The sequence below is a fragment of the Meriones unguiculatus genome, chromosome 1, assembly GCF_030254825.1.
Source record: "Meriones unguiculatus strain TT.TT164.6M chromosome 1, Bangor_MerUng_6.1, whole genome shotgun sequence".
NCBI classification, from domain to species: domain Eukaryota; kingdom Metazoa; phylum Chordata; class Mammalia; order Rodentia; family Muridae; genus Meriones; species Meriones unguiculatus.
Window position 1 is genome coordinate 6491749 of NC_083349.1, and position 17758 is coordinate 6509506.

At 44.7% G+C, this 17758-nt stretch overlaps 1 protein-coding gene and 1 pseudogene across 1 annotated transcript in view; one reads left to right on the forward strand and one right to left on the reverse strand.

Moving 5' to 3' along the window:
• Positions 1 to 7501, reverse strand: part of Mcmbp (minichromosome maintenance complex binding protein) — a 42959-nt gene extending 35458 nt beyond the window's left edge. The window contains exon 1 of the mRNA XM_021655431.2: positions 7187 to 7501. Within this exon, the coding sequence (XP_021511106.1) occupies positions 7187 to 7244 (58 nt within the window). The 5' untranslated portion in view covers positions 7245 to 7501. The remainder of the gene's footprint in view (positions 1 to 7186) is intronic.
• Positions 2483 to 2583, forward strand: LOC132651282 (U6 spliceosomal RNA; annotated as a pseudogene).
• Positions 7502 to 17758: the final 10257 nt, after the last annotated feature.

Below are 17758 nucleotides of genomic sequence, written 5' to 3' on the forward strand. Positions count from 1 at the left end.
ATCCTCGATACACAGAGAATTCAGGAAAGAAGGAAGGAAGAAGGGAGGGAGGAAAGGAAGGAGAAAAGATAAAGAAGAAACAAAAATAAGACAAAATTTCTAGCAAGCCATTCAGGAGGGAAAAAAATGCAAACAAAATCATAGGTGTTGGGGATGAGGCTCAGGTGAAAGAGTGCTTGTCCTGGGTTTGATACCCAGTGCTTCATAAAACAAAGAGTGGGGGTACACACATGTAACCACAGCCCCAGGCAGAGAAAGGAGGTTCAAGTTCAAGGCAAGCTTGCACTATAAGACAGCCAGTCTCAGAAAAGGGGGAAAACAAACAAAAACATGTATAGTATCAGCAAAACAGATCAAGTAAACAAAATAGCCTATAAGTTTATCAATATCAATGTAGTCAACTGAACTTTCAAAGGAGCAAAAACAAAACAGCAACAAAAAAAAAAATGGAGAAAGAAGTGTAAGAAATGATTGTTGGAACAAGCAAGTATCACTGCAAAAATTGCAATTTAAGATCAAACCTCAAATCTGTCACAAAATTAACTTAAAATAGAGCACAGAACTAAACAAATAAAGGGAACATTATAAAACCCACAGAGTATAACACAGAAAAAAATCTGCATGTTTGGCTATAACTGTTTAAAGAAAACACCAAAGACACACTCCACAAAAGAAAATAATAAGCTAGACTTACTACTTTTCTGTTACATGAAGGGAATTATAAAAAAAAAAGCAAACACACACACAAACACACACATGCACACACGCACGCCAGACAGACAGATTGACAAACCATTATAGAGTGGGAAAATACAGAACACTACAGTACATACAGATGAAGAGAAAGTGTCCAAACTGATCATTAAAAAGATCGAGCCCTGGCCAGTCAATTAATCCCAGCGCTTGGAGGCAGGGGCAGGCTGATCTCTGTGAGTTCCAGGACAGCTGGCGCTACACAGAGAAACCCTGTCTGGAAAAACCAAACCAAACCAAACCAAACCACCCAAAAGACAAGCCCTAGCGTGCTGGTCAGCAGAGTACGTGGTCTTGGCAACAGGAGTTGTTTACAGCAGCAATTTTCATTCACTGCTGCTGGAAGGCAGAGTCCAGTCCGGTAGTCTGTCACTAAGCTAAATACATTCCTATCACATTACTCAAGTGATACATACTATGGACTTTGGATAACAGCAGGCTAATTTTCCTTTAAATTAAAATTGGGGCAGGACCTTGTGTGCAGAGGCCATAGGGCAAGTTTTTAAGGATTTATTCATTTTATGTGTAGGTGTGGGACCTGCGTGTATGTATACTGTGTGGGGGCTGGCAGAGGTCAGAAGAGGGCAGCAGAGCCCAAAAAATGGAGTTTCATGGAGTTACCAGGAAGTTACCGGGACTCTAACCTGGGTCAGAGGACACTCTGGGATTCATTTTCTCCCTCCACCTTTAGACATGGGTTCCAGAGATTGGATTCAGGTCATCAAGTCAGCAAACTAAGCCATCTCTTGGCCCAACGAGGACTTCCTAATTGTGACAAATATACTTCTCTGGGAAGAAATGTTAACATTTTGGGGAAGTGGAGTGTTACACAAAAAATCTTTACCTTTCATTCAATTTTCCTGTGAACTTGAAACAGTTTAAATAACTTGCTCAAAAATATATAAAAGTAAAACAAAATGGGTAGAAAAGCCTTAGATTGTAAAAGCAAACAGTGGCGTTCTAGGTTCTAGTCAATGTTTGGCTACCCCTCTCCCAAAATGCTGGGCAAATACACGGACGTCCACAAATATGAAAAAGAAAATTATTAGACTTTATCAAAATTAAAAATTCATGGTCATACTGCTAAGGAGGAGACAACTCCCAGTGTCAATCCTTGGCTGCTTATGGACTAGAGAGAGGGCAACAAAACCCCCACAAGTCAGCAAAGATAGTTAAAACCACCGTCTAAGGAGGTGGCACACACCTGTAATCCCAGCACTCAGGAGGCAGAAGCAGGAGCATCTCCCTGAGTTTGAGGCCTGCCTGGTCTACAAAGCCAATTCCAGGACAGCCAAGACCACACAGAGACACCCTGTCTCAAACAGCAAAAACAATGAAACTTTGCCTACCTAGTGAGCCTGGGGCTGGCCTAGAATACATGGCAGCTGGTTTAAGGAAAGAAAGAAACAGGCCAGGACACACCTCAGTTGGTAGAGATCAGCATGTACACAGCCAGCCTGGGATATAGGAAATACTGCCTCACCTACTCACTACCTGCAAAGGATTTGAACAGATGGTCTAGGAATGCACTATGCTATCTAGCTCAGGCTGGCTGACCTGACAGCAAACCAAACTTTCTGCCTTTGCTTCCAAGTGCTGAGATTACAGGCATGTAGCACCACATCTAGATTTTCGACAGACATTTCCTCAAAGAGAATACCCAAATGCCAATATGCATGTAAGATGTTATTTGTTATTAGAGAAATTAAAATAAGAATCCCAGCAGTATATCCACTGCAGCAGCATATACACTAAAATTGGAATAACACAGAGATTAGCATGGTCCCTATAAAAGGATGACATGCAATCTGTCACATGTTCCATATTTAAAGAAAAAAAAAATCCCAGTAGAACACAATCTTATTCCCACCCAAATGGCTATAATAAAAAAGAAATTCTCCAAAAAAGATCTGGAGAAATCAGAATTCATATGTCTTGGTTAGGGTTTCTATTGCTGTGATAAAACACCATGACGAAAAGCAACTTGGGGAGGAAAGGGTTTAATTCATCTTACTGACTGTGCTTCATCATTCAGGGAAGTCAGAGCAGACACTCAAGGCAGGAAACAATATAGAGGCCATCAAGGCTTGAATGAATAAACAAAAATCTTTTAAATTGTTAATTAATTTTTATGTATGTGGGTGTTTTGCCTGCAGATATATCTGTACACCACATGAGAGCCCGGTGTCACAGAGGTCAAAAGAAGGCATCCTATCCCCAGGAGCTGTAACTGGAGTTACAGACAGGTATGAATGCCACATTGGTGCAGGGAATCCAATCTGGGTCCTCTGGAACAGCACCCAGTCACCAGTCCCTAACAAAATATTTTACACTCACACACAGAGGCATATTAGTTTTAGCCATAAAAAAACAAAAAACAAAAAACAAAAAAACTTACAAAGCTGGGTGTGGGGGCAAACACCTGTAATCCCAGTACTCAAGAAGGCAGAGACAGGCAGGTATCTATGAGTTCAAGGCTAGCCTAGTGTACAAAACAGCCAAGGCTGGAGAGATGGCTCAGAGGTTAAGAGCATTGGCTTCTTCTAAAGGTCCTGAGTTCAATTCCCAGCAACCACATGGTAGCTCACAAGCATCCACAGTGAGATCTGGTGCCCTCTTCTGATGCGCAGGCATACAACTGTATACATAATAAATAAATAAATCTTAAAAAAAAAAACAGCTAAGGCTACACATGAGCTGGATGCACTGAGGGATGCTTGTAATCTCCACTGTAGCACACCAGAAGCCGAGGTCAAAGAATGGAGAACTCACGAGCAGACTGGGGATATAATGAAACTAAAACCGAAGGGGGAAAGTCTCTAGAAGCAACAGGAAGCTGCAGGCTCCAGCACAGAAAGTGCAAGAGGGAAGAAGCAATACTAGAAACAAGGAAGGCTGTTGCAGGTATCCAAAAAGCAACCAAAAGATCCTGGGCTATGGCAACAGTGTCGAAGACGAAGGTTTCTGGACACGGTTAAGAGATACTTAATAACGAAAGCTAACAAAATACACACATAGAAGCGGAGTGGGGAGGCACATACATGCCAGTGACTCCAGCATGTAAGTGGCTGAGGCCAGCCTGAGCTACACAGTGAGTTCAAGGCCAGCCTGGACTACATAAGCACAGGCAGGGAGCTAGAGAGATGGGGGAGATGAAGAACTGCTCTTCCAGAGGACCTGAGTCTGTTTCCCAACACCCATGTTGGGAGGCTCACAAGAGCTGTAACTCCAGTTTGCGTGTGTATGTGCTGGTAGGGGTAGGGGTAGGGGTGAGGGCTGGGAGGTCTGACACACCTCGCTTCTAAGAGCAACTAGATTCAGATACACGTACCCGTACTCTAGCACACACATAACATAGTGTAAAATAACAAAAACAAGCCTCTTCATAGTCTGCACTTCCGCTGTCTCACAGTCTCTACCCGCATATAGCTAATGAGCATTCGATATGTACTTAGTAACATCAAGAAATTTCACCTTTAATCTTGTGTAATTTTAACTAATTTAAGTGAGTGGATGCTGTACCAGACAACACAGTTCTAGATTAGTCACTAACTTAAAATATATGATAGGATAATAAACTCATGTAACAATATACCACAGGGAAAATTCAATGGAAAAATAAATTCTCTCAGATGGGAAGATGCCCAAAACATTAAAAAAACATGTATTTCAGAATACTATGAACATTACACTCTTCAGTCTTAAAAAACAAAACAAAAAACAAACAAACAAACAAAAAAACAACTACTGAGCAAGGGTGTAACAGCCCACACAGTAATCTCCACATTTGGAGACAGGAGGATAACAAGTTCAGAACAGCCTAGGCTACAAGGGCTCGATGTTTGCTCAATAGGAGAGCCCTTGTCTAGCACGTGTGAACTTCCAGGGCTCTGCACCTAGCACAGCAACACACACACACTCCACACGATTAAACAGAGGCCTAGGGATATGGCTTGCTGGCCAGAGCTGACCTAGCACTCTAGGCTCTACGTTCAAACCCAACACAGATAAAGAAAGCAGACAACCATGATAAACCAAACAGTGGATACCCGAAACATGGAAGACAGAGGCCTTCCACATTTCCTTTGTTATTTTGAACAGATATGAATTATCTTTCTACCTGAAAAGAAAAACAAGAGCTAAAAGAATTCCCTGGAACAGAGGCTATAGCTTGCGTTCTTGGAGTATGGGCTTGCCTGTACTGGGTTCAATCCCCAACACCAAAACTGAAAAATCAAACACAAACCAAACTGTCTCCAACTTTTCATACAATACCTTCAATGCTCTTATTATAAAGGTGCTTAATGTAATCATATCGGCAGGAAACAGCAGAAATACAGAGTATAGCAGATTATACTTCTCTCCAGGAGTCATTCAGAGGACAATAACCTTCCCAAAACATTAGTCAAGATTTAGAAAATACTGTAGAATTTATAATCAAATAAATTTGATTATAAATTCTACAGTATTTATAATATAAATATATTATATTTTAAATTTGTAATCAAATCAGTGTGTGTGTGTGTGTGTGTGTGTGTGTGTGTGTGTTAGGGACCGAACCCATTTTTTTTCTATACTACAAAGAAACGTGTATCTTAGGATCACTCTTAAGGGACAAAACAGAACAATGTATTCACTCTGTATTACATTTAAAACATGTCATTCCAACAGCAAGGCCAGGAACTGCGATCTTTCTTACAAATGGATATTCTGGCAAGGTGGCACACGCTTGTGATCCCAGCACACCATGGGATGAGGCAGGAGGATTTCTATGAGTTCCAGGACAGCCGGGGATACGGAGGGGAATTCAGTTATCAGAACTTAGCTCTTTAAATCCTGAACCTTTAACTATGGAGGGATTTTTCCTAAAACCTATCTATGCATTTGCACCTTCAGCTAGTATGGAACTGGATCTTTGCTTGGCATTTAGGAGCTATTATTATTCTCAACAACCAGTTGTTGGGTCCAACATTTTGAACTTCAATTACCAGCATTTAGTGAAAGAACACCCTCCCCCCCTTTTGAGACAGGCTCTCACCGTGTAGGCTCTTCTCAAACTAGAAATCATGCCTCAGTCTTCAGGTGACAGAACCACAGGTTAGCCAGCTACACATGCCTTTTGAAAACCACCCTGACTGCTACATCCGAGTCTGCTTCTCTCCACCTGCACGGCACTCAGCAGGCCAGGCAGGCACTCTGCTACTGAGCTCTATCCCAAGCCATGTTTTCTTCTTTCGTGGGCTTGCACGTCCCCTGCCCCTCTTCATCAGACTGTGTGTTCCCACTGGCTAGAATCTGCATATCTAGCCGGCCCTTCTTCCTTCTGCTGGCTTTAGTTTCACCCCGGGAAACGCATGACCAGTTAGAAGTCTAGGTAAAATGAATTGTTCCTGTGGGAGCATGAAACACCCTACTACAGAAATCACATTCCATGGAGGTACTGACTTGGGAGACTGAGGCAAGAGGGCTGAGTTCAACTAGCCTGGGTTACACAATGAGTACCAAGCCAGCCTGCATTGGTCTAGGAAACAAGGAATTTATTTCATGACATCAGCTATGAGCTGCTGACAACTCCAGCCTCTTACTAATTTTTCGCTAGAATGTCAGTGTGTGTGTGTGTGTGTGTGTGTGTGTGTGTGTGTTAGGGACTGAACCGAGAGAGCCTTAAACTTGCTAAATGGACTCTATACTGAAATACCCTTCAGCCATTATGTTTTAAACATAAAGAGAATTCTACAACCCTTTCATTCCAATGCAAGTCAGGTGCTGAGGGTCTATCAGGGGTTTCCAATAAGGTTCTACTCCGCCATCAAGAGCACACCAACATCAGGGGTGTGAGGGGGAGCCAAAGGTCCAGTTAACCAAAAAAGTAACGATGACAACTACAACTGAAATGTACTCGGCTCGCCGGCAGCACTCTCGGCTGGCGCTCTGTTAGCAACTCGTGTAAACAGTTGAGCGTTTCTTGCTAGCCCTGGCCCGGGAGCAGGTGACAGAGCAGACGGGTTCTAAAGTCAACAGAGCAAGAAAATGAGGCATGCCCCTCCGATCTCAGGGGGACGCGTGGAAGCCCGGGTAGAGTGCGACGGGTCGACAGCCCCTCCACGCGCATACACACGCGCGCACACACACACACACACACACACACCCCGGAAGTTCTGAAATATCCCGCAGGCTCGCACACGCACGGTGGCTTCCCTCCGCCCCGAGGTTCCCTCCGTGGGTGCAGCTCCCGGGCAGGGTAGGCCGGCCGCCGGGAGCCAGGCCGTCAATCACGGCCAGCGCTCGCCGGGGCCGGGCGGGCGGCGGCCAGGCCCGGGGCCACGCGGGCCCTCGGAGGTGGGTCCACGGACCGCCGCCCCCGCGGCCGCGCGGCGGGCCCGGCGCCCCCAACTCCGCTCCCCGCCGGCCCTGCTAGGCGCGCGCCGCTCACCGAAGAAGCCTTGCACGATCCCGAGCGGGTGGCTCAGCCAGTCCTCTCCACAGGGCATGGCGCCGTGGGCCGGGGCCGGCGCGGCCCGTGCGGCGCTCCTCTGCGGGCGAGCGCGCTCGGTCGCCGGCGTCTCCTCCGGGGTTCGGCCGCTCCTCGTCCGCGCCCTCCCACGCGCGGGGCGTCGCGAGCCGCGGGCCTGCGAGCGCCTCGAGGAGAGGTGGCGGCGGTGACGGGGACAAACGCCCCCGAACTGCTGACCAGCGGCTGGGGCGGCCAGGCGGTCCCGACCTCCACTTCTCACAATGGCGGGAAATCGCGGCCACCGACCGCGCCGCCGGCGACCTGGGTGGAGCTCGGGAGGGAGGGGCGGCGGGAACGAGCTGCGCACTCCCGGACGGGAAGGAGTGGGCAGGGCGGGGCGGCCATTTTGGAACCGGGAAGAGGCGGAGCGGTCGGGCGGCCGCCATCTTGGAGATGGGCAAAGGGAGGGTACTGGGTTGTGGGGAGCAGTCGCCTAGTGCGCGCGTTAGTGGTGCGCCGTCGGGGTGCCTCATTGGCTCAAAGTTTGCGTCCTTGCTCAAGGACCAGAAGGCACAAGTTCACCCGACTTCACGGAGCAAAATTAAGGGGTGAAACGCCGTTTGGTGGTTGCCCACCTTACCTCTTTGTGCCTTTTTTTCTTCTGTATCTGGTGATACAACGATTCTGTGGCATTCTGCCCAAAATCCTATGCAAGAACTTGCTCCCAGCTCAGTGTGTTCCTCCTGAACAATCTAATCAAGGAGGCTATTAAGGAGGCTTTGCAGCCAGGATGGTAGAGGAACTGGTTCCTTATGAAGATGCAGGCACTCTCTCCGACCTCAAAAACACTCAGATGCCTCCAACCTGGCAATCAGGGAGCTGTGACAAGATACCCGCACAGCATACAGATCAGGATTCTCTTACAAGGCAGACTCAGAAGGGCAACTCCACAGCAACCTTTGAGAAACCAAAGAATTAAAAATTAGTTTTTTGTTTTTTGGTTTTTTTTTTAGTTACTGGTTTAAAATTTAAAGTACAAGCCTGAACAAAGGCCAGACAGGTGGAGACATGTCCAGCCACCTGAGGGGAGGAACCAGCCTTATTGCATTCTTTTCCTGCCCACCTGAGATACAGTTGCTAGGAAACTGGCCCAGATCACTCCTCTTCCCTAGGACAGCCAAAGCCAGACCGTAAATGGTTTTGGGGCCTTCCTATAGAAAATCAGTTTAAACTGCAACATCTCCTTTTGTATTTCAACTAATAGACACTTGCCAGGCAGGACACTTCCTTGCTTTGGGACTGGGACCTTTAAATCACCCACCTACCCTGAGCTCAGGGCTCTCTCTATTCTCAACCGATGTGTCGGTGAGTGTGTGAGCCCAACCTCTAGCTTGTAATAAAAAGATCCTCATGTGTTTTGCAATGGATTCGACTCCTGGCAGTCTTTTGGGGTCTTTCGAATCAGGCACAACATACTTGGGGGCTCGTCCGGGATCCCCAACCCTCCCCCTCAGGATCCCTGAGGCAGAGGATCAGAACCCTGGGTAAGAACGTTTGTCTTGGCCAAGTTCTGTGTCTCTGTTCTGTCATTCTGTGCATTTCTGAGATCTCAGGGTGGTACACAGTGGGTGCCAGGGAGCAGTCTCGTGGGGACAGGGCTCCCCAATAGCACTGTGAGGGACATGGGGTCCCAACTCTGTTTGATAAGCCAAGAAAAAAGTGGTTGCTCCCACAGAGACAGGAAGTGCGGCCAACATACTGGTTTGGGGTTCTTACTCGCTTGCCTGACAGAATCTGTTTGGCTTTGTGTTTGTCTATCTGTCTGTCTGTGGTGACTGTTCTCATTTCTTTGGACAGGACTCAGACGATATATAACATGGAACAGTATTCCTTCTAAACCCCTAGACTTAATTCTTTCCCATTTCAGGGAAGCTCAAGCCATATTCCGCAGGCTCAGGTGACAGAGTTGGGGAGGCACCAAGGGATGGCTACAGTATGTGGAACTCCAGACTCGGCACCTCTGTCACTGCTCTCTGGCCTCTGGTCTGACGGGCCAACAGGATGGCGTAGTTGGGTAGTCTGATTTTGGGGCAGTCCACCCCTAATAGAACAGGATGGAGGGCTCATTGAGAGACAGGCTACTGTTCCAAGTTTTGTTTTTTTCTTCTTCTGTTCTTTTCTGTGCATTATACCAGTACGTTGTTTTCTTGTGTTGTTCTTTTATGTTTTTGTTTGCTTATGATGGTCTCAGTAGGCAGGTGACCAAACAGCTGTGCACTGTGGTGACTTTACCTGCCCCATGCTCTCAGTGTTACAAGCTGGAGCACTTCTGGTCACTGGTGGGAGCATGCCTCCAGGCAGGACAGGCAGAGAGCAGCCAGGAGCAGGGCGGGCAGAGAGAACTCGCCCAGGCTGATGGGTGCATTTCCACCTGGAGGGCAGAGGGTGGAGCTCTTGCTGCTTAGAGGAGCTCCACTTGTGCAAGCCTCCCTTCTGGGAGGGGAAATGGCAATGGTAACTTACACTGTGGAGGTGCCCACTACTCTTCCAGGGTCAGCACAAGGGCAGAGGTGGGGAGACATGCCAGGGGGTGGCTACATCATGTGGCACCTCAGGAAACACTGCCAGAAAGTCCCAAACTCCCTCGCAGATTTAACAGATAACAAAGTGCTTAAAATTAGATCTGGAGTGAATAAGAAAAGTTTTGTCTGTCTGTTTAAATGTATGTATGGCCATTACATGTTTATGTCTGACTGCTCATAAATGGTTGATATACTCTGTATGTCTTGGTTATAGATTAACAGTTACTGGATATGTTTAAAGGTTAAACTCAAACTCTTGTTTAGAACATATATATGTGTGCACGTGTTTGTGGTATCTATAGAAGCACAGATGCTTTTAAATAGCAACCATGCGGCCTGCCATGTGATGTGACTCTGCCATCTTGAAATTGCCATGTGCCGTGGGGTAGGACAGAAAAAATTTCAGAATCTCTTAGTCATAATGAATTCTTTTCATCATCCCATCTCCTTTTAGACTAAGAAGACAAATTTCATTTTAAATTGGTATTGATTTTAGAGATTGAATTGTTTGCACTGGTAAAATTTGGTTTTGACTTTTAAAATTATGGTTGTGACTTCACTCCTAAAAAGGGTACTTTATTTTGATATTGCAAGAACATATTTCTTCTAAAAATGTGTTTAAGGCTATGAAACATTTTAAAGTTCATCAGGTATTTTATAATAATGTCTTTATGGATATATATATATATCTATATATACATTTCAGGCTTTTGTTTTTGCAGCATGCTGTATGTGTGATTCAGCCCTGGTTTGTGAAGGTCTATTCAGATTAACGGGCTGACAGGAAGTGTGTGCCTGGCTGCCAGTTCCTGAGTGAATGGATTAATGCTCTTTCTTTCTTCCCAGTAGGTTTGGTATGGCCAGAATAGCTCAACCACAGTTAAAATTGTTCTATACTGTTCTGTTATGTAGTTAGTTCTAAAACGTATTTGATTGCAATGTTGGAACTTGGTTACAGGAAACTGTAAGTGCTCCACAGTGCTAGACCATGGGAGGCAGCAACAACACCAGTGACACCTCGTGGCTATGTTTTAAATTGCTGGCCACAACCTGTAACAGGGTCAGGGGTAAAAAGGGTGAAGCCATGGTATTACCGCCATCTTTGCTGAGGGCTGCCAGCTGTGTTTAGTTCCCTGTTTAGTGCTAAGTACAACTTTTGTCCTTTAAGCTTTTTGCTGTTCAGTCTTAATGCAATATGGTAGGATGAGTAAGATTTGCTGGCCCCTCTATGAACTGTATCTGATTGAAAGTTTTTCTTTGATTTTAGCTCAGAAATATATTTAAAGTTATGCTAATGACTGCAGTTGGTTACAAGATTGAGCTTTACCTAGTCTCTTGTTTATGTTTTCAAAGTTAAACCTAGGATGGGTAACTGTCTATGTAGATCTACTTGAAATACATACAGTCTTAAAACACTCATCTAAGGAATATGCCAGAATTAGAGATTATAACATTTTGTTTTGCAAGATGCAGTTTAGAGCAGATAACGAAAGACAGACAAAGAGTAACTCATATGCTGGCCCTCAAGCTTGTCAGAGATCTGTGGAATATGGCATTTAAACATGTGTAAGCTTGTTATGACAGAGTCCCAAAATCCTGGCAGTAGCTTCCCAAGGTCTCCAAAAAGATTTGGGCACAATGACAGATGACTGCAACTCTGGATTGTGGTATGCTAACCACTGGGAAAGATTGCCCCAACTGGCCCACTGCTAGGGCACAGCCTAACCTGTGGACAAAGCTGTGGACATCTGGAGAGTCATTGTTTCACATTGCTGAAGACAAGGTGATATCAATCTCTCATGTTCTTTTTTCCACAGAAACAGTCTCCCATCTTTTGTGTCTAATGGCCAGACTGCCTCTACTCATGATGCCATGAGACCACAGGAGCCAGGAACAACTGCCTAGGAGGTGGACTGAATAGTCATCTCTGTCATTTTGATTGGTACATGGACATGGATTTGTACATTTTTTTTTTTAGCTTATAATTTATCCTTCTCAGGTCTCTGATCACATTGACAGCTAAGCTAAGCTAATGGTGGCTTTACAGCTAAATAACAGACAATCAGATCCACTGTTAGTTCATTAGTTAGTTTAGAACTACTAGGTACTAGATCTCTTATTGAAAGGCAAAAAGGTTTGTTTTGCTCACAGGCTTCAGGTTAATGGCCTGTGTCTTATGGTGAATAACTGGATAGAAATATGTAAAGTTTATGTAAGGTCTGAGGATATGAAAGTTTAAGTTATGAGGATCTAAAAAAGTTGAGGGTCTAGGAAAATGTTTCAAAGTTGGTAATGCAAGAAAGATTGGAGGATCTAAGTAAGTGTTTTAAGGTATGTGAATGTAAGTTGTAATGATATAAGAAAGTAATTTAAGGCACATTAAAAATGAGAAATATTTTAGATTTCTCCCCCCTCTCTGCTATTGTTGTGCTTATGTTGTTATAAGATTTCAGAAGTTCAGAGTTACGACATTGATCAATAGAGTTCTAACAAGCTGATGGAGCACTGACTGCTTATTATCCAGTCACAAGCTTGAGATTTTAATTTCCTTTTGGTTGTCTTCTGGAGATAGACTTAAAGGTGCTTCTCATCATGCTAAGCCTGAACAAAGGCCAGACAGGTGGAGACATGTCCAGCCACCTGAGGGGAAGAACCAGCCTTATTGCATTCTTTTCCTGCCCACTAGGAAACTGGCCCAGATCACCCTTCTCCCCTAGGATGCCAAACAAGGGAAGCCAGACTGTTAATGGTTTTGGGGCCTTCCTATAGAAAATCAGTTTAAACTGCAACATCTCCTTTTGTGTTTCAACTAATAGACACTTGCCATTCAGAATTTCCTTGCTTTGGGACTGGGACCTTTAAATCACCCATCTACTCTGAGCTCAGGACTCTACTCTCAACCACTGTGTCAGTGAGTGTGTGAGCCCAAGCTCTAGCTTGTAATAAAACCTCATGTGTTTTGCAATGGACTCGACTCCTGGTGGTCTTTTGGGGTCTTGCAAATTGGGTGCAACACCTTCAGCCTAGGGAATTTAGGAACTGTCCAAGTTTTCATAAAAAAAAAATTGTCTCCAGAAGGTGGTGGAGCATGCCTTTAATCCCACTACTCAGGAGGCAGACACAGGCAGACCTCTGTTAGAGTTTGAGGCCAGCATGGTCAGCAGAACAAGGTCCAGGACAGCCAAGGCTACAGAGAAACCCTGTTTCAAAAGGAGAGAGAGAGAGAGAGAGAGAGAGAGAGAGAGAGAGAAATAAAGGAAAAAGAAAGAAATGAAGGAAGGAAAGAATGAAAAATTTTGTTGGGTGTTGGTAGGGACAGCAGTGGTGCATGCCTTTAATCCCAGAACTTCACAGGTAGAGGCAGGAGGATTTCTATGAGTTTAAGGCTAACCTGGTCTATAGAGCGAGTTCTAGACTGCCCTACCCTAGCTCAAAAAACAAAAACACGAAACAAACAAAAAACAAAAGAAAGGAAAAAGAAAAAATTTTCTTGTATGGGATATAGCTCAGAAAACCCTGGTTTCATCATCTATACATACTTGGCTAAAGAAGGGTAATGGTGATCTGAATGGAATGTAGAAAGTAGATAGCTGAAGAATAAAAACTGCTCATCCTAGAGCATTGGCCTGGCATATATGAGGCCCTGGGTTTAATCGATGGCAAGGGATAAAAGGGGGAGAGATGGCAGCAGATGAGTAGAGGTAGCTACCAATGAGCCCAGAGACCTCCATAGGACAGTGGGCAAGAGAACAAAACCTGCCCCTTTGCCCTTTTTGGTCCTCTGGTCTTAACAGCAAACACACTGATGAGGGAAGGCTGCCAGGCATTGTATCTCTAAATCCGAGCACTTGGGATATGGGCAAGGAAGGTCAAGGAGTTCATAGCCAGCCTTGGCTACACATCTAGTTTGAGGCCAGCCCGAGCTACATATGACCTTGTTTCAAAACAAAACAAAACAAAACAAAACAAAAACAAAAAAACAACTTTATAAACGTGTGCCACAAATTTACATAGAATTTGGGGTTAGCAGTCGTCCACAAAGAAGAATAAATTTTTAGAGAAATACAAAGATTTCATTTCTCAAAGGTTAACAAGTTGCAGGAAATCAAATTATGAAAGATTATGATAGACACAGTTTAGTAGTGTGTAAAATCTTCCCACCTCTGGGCTAGATGGATCTAAAACTCTTCCAGGTGATTAGCTTCTGTGGTTTTTTTTTTTGTTTGTTTGTTTGTTTTTTGGGGGGTAGAAAGGAGAGAAAGGACACCTTGAAAGCCTATATTGTATTTTCATACAAACAGTGACTTTTTTTTTTTTAATATATGGTTCTGTTCAGTTGTCTTCAACTCAAGATAATCTTTTCACACAAGTGGCATGATTTGGAGGTACTTCCTGGTTTGCTTTGGGATGAAGGAAGTGATTTGGACTTGACATTTCAATATGATTTTCCATCCAGCTCTTGTGAGTTGAGAAGACCAACTGGGCTGGGAGTGTTGTTGTTTGGATGAGAATGGTCCCTAAAGACTCATGTTTGAATACTGGGTCACCACTTAGTTTAGGCAGAATTAGAAGGTGTAGTCTTGTTGGAGGAAATGTGCCATGGGGGCAGGCTCTGGAGCTTCAGAAAGCTCCCATGATTCCCAGTGTGCTCTCTGCCTCCTGCTTTCAGATCATGGTGTGTGGTTGTTGGGGATGGTCTTGTGCACTGTGTGTTCAGATGCTGATTTCTGTGCCCAGATATCTGGTTGCATTCTGGACATGGGCATTGTCTTTCTTCCTTTTTTAAAAGATTTATTTTATTATTTATCCAGTACTCTGCCTGCATGTGTGCCTGCATGCCAGAAGAGGACACCAGATCTCACTATAGATGGTTATGAGCCACCATGTGGTTGCTGGGTATTGAACTCAGGAACTTTGGAAGAGCAGCCAGAACCCCTAACCTCTGAGCCATCTCTCCAGCCAGGCATTGCTATTTCTGTGAAGAATCTCCAGTCTTAGTGTTGTGTTAACATTACTTCCCAATCATCTCTGATTGGTTAATAAAGAAGCTCATTTAGCCAATAACTAGGCAGAGGAGACAGAACTGGGAACTTCTGTACCCAGTCTGCGGGGGGGGGGGGGGCGGGGTGTGTCAGGTAGAGAGAGGAAGGAGGAGAGGGAAGAAATGGCCATGGAGAGGGTGCCATGACAGAGAGTTAAAGCAGAAGGCCAAGGTGAGACTGAGATGGCAAGAGAGGGCTGGAGGCAGCCAGACTAGCAAAACTGGGTTAGAAGAATGTCTGCCCAGATATAGTGTTGTAAAGATTACTGAAGAACTCTAATAGGTCTCTGTATTCATTATGTGAGAGCTAGGGCGGGTAGCAGAAAAAGGCCCGACTAATCCCTTTCATTTTACATGAGATCTCAGCTGTTCCTGCCACTGTTCCTTTGCCATCATGGACTCTGACTCTCTAAAACCACAAACCCAATTAAAATAGTTATAAGTTGTCTTGCTCGTGTTTTATAACAACAAAGAAAAAACAGATGGTATCACTACTTCATTCATCCAGTCTTTCAGTAGAGTAGCTGTGTTCTTGGAATCAAATGGAGGGAATTTAATATTTTAGCTCTGTGCCTTTTGATATCCAAATTAAAGCTACTCACTAAGATAGGTGGCTTTTGAGATTTTATTTATTATTGTAGCCCAGGTTTCTTTGGAACTCACTATAGCCCAGGTTGAGCTACATCTCCAGTCCCCATCAATGGATCCTTTTTTGTTTTTTGAGACAGGGTTTTTCTGTGTATCCTGGCTGTCCTAGAACTCTTTTTGTAGACCAGGGTGGCTTCCAACTCACAAGAGATCCGTTTGCCTCTGCCTCCCAAATGTTGGGACCAAAGGTATGTGCTACCATACCCAGGTTCATTAACGGAATCTTAATTGATGGTGTTATTGGGAAGAGTGGAGTCCATGAAGGGGACCTGATTAGAGGAAGCTCACTCAGGCCATGACTTTGAAGGGTCTATTTCATTCTGGGCTTTTGTCTTTCCATTTTTCTCTTATTAATTATTTAGTCTTTTTAAAATTAATTAATTTTTATGTATGAGTGCTGTATCTACATGTACATCTGTACACCAGAAGAGGGCATCAGATCATATAGATGGTTGTGAGCCACCATGTTGTTGCTAGGAATTGAACTCAGGACCTCTGGAATAGCAGACAGTGCTCTTAATTGTAGAGCCATCTCTCCAGTTCTTATGTTTTCTTTACTTTCTGTTGTAGTCTAAAAAAAAAAAAATATCATATGCTGAAGTTAATTACACAAAGTGATGATTTTGGCATTCAGACTTTTCTGAGGTGACCACATATAAGGACAGTCATAAGGAAAGGGATCCTTGCACTTAAGTTTTTTTTTTTTTTTTGAGACAGGGCTTCTTTGTGTGGCCCTGGCTGTCCTCAAATTCACAGAGATCCTCCTGCCTCTGTCTCCTGAGAGCTGGGATTACAGTTGTGCACCACCACTGCCTGACTGGATCCCTGTATGCATAAAGAGGGTTGAGGCACTGTTTTTCAGGTTTCAGTTTAGTTTTTCTTTCTCAGGGAAGCGTAATTTCTTTGCTAATGGTCTGGCAGAGAGAGATACATGCTTTCTCCTCACAGAATATTTAGGTCTCTGTCCCCGGATGATGCCAGTGTTCCAGGAAACACACTTAAGCCTGCAGTTTTTGTTGCTATATGTTTAGTTGATTCTTTTGCCAGATTGTAAACTCCCAAAAGTAATGATCGTAGGTTTGTTTCATACACCATTCTGTGGTTCTCTGCCTTGCTTATTCCTGATAAAGAAAACTTTCTTGATCAAGTTCTAGTCTAGCATAGCTTGGAGTAGCGTGAGACCATGTTATCTATGATTCATCTAAAAGCATCCCACCAATACTCTCCACTTTCAGCTCACATTAAAATGCTTGTTGAAGGAAGTTAAACACTGCCAGAATTTACTGATTTTATTCCAGCCAAAGCCTGGTAATAGGCAGACAGGTCCCTGAACCTGAGATTACATCAGTTGCTCTAGAATGTTTGCAATTATCTTTCCTTTGCTCCTTTTGTAGCCAGTCCCTGAACAGTGCACCTTGGCCCCTCCTTCCTGCCCCAGCTTGTGCCACCATCATGGTGTGCTGCCACAGGAGCTGTCAAAATGGCAGCACCTGTCAGGGATGCCTCCTCGGCCTGCTGCCATTGTGAGATGCCACCACAGGAGCTGTCCACGGTATTTGCACCTCCTTTTCTGTCTGGGCCTGTGGCCATAGTGGGATGCCACCGCAGGAGCTGTCCACAGGGGTGGCATTTCCTCTCTTGCCTCCCAGGCTCTATAGCAACCTCAACCAAGGTACCTTGACCTGTTGCCAGCAAGGTCTTTCCCATTCAAACCCATGGGTCCAATGCAAGGAAAAGGGGGTGGTGTGGTGAAAAAAAAAAAAAAGCCACCAATTCTTGGAATGGTAACCCTACCAATCCCTGAGCTCACCAAGCTCAGGCCCTGAAATTCTGTATCTGCCCTGGAAAACTCCACCTTCTAAGATATCCTATAAAAGCCTTGTTATTGTTCTGTTTCCTGTTCCTCTTCTAGAAGCAGGGACAACCAACCCTGGATTTGTTCCTTCATACTCTGGATCCTCCCAGTAAATATCTCTTATGAGATTTGCTGCCTGGTATGTATGACTCTCATTTGAAGAAATCACGAAGCAATTAAGAGAAGTGGAGCAGGTCTGCGGCTCCTGATTCCTAAGCTTAGAAACCCTCCCCTGAGAGCTGCAAAGCCTCTGCTGAGGAGTCTTTCTCTCAGAACTGTTCAGTTACTGGCTCCGCTCCCATGTCTCAGGATGCCCTTCCATTGGGATCCCTTTTCCCCTTAGAGCATGTGGTTCCTGGGCTTCTTGAGTCCCAGGATACCCTTCTGTCCAAAGAGAAAGGCCAACACCTTTGAAATGTAAATTG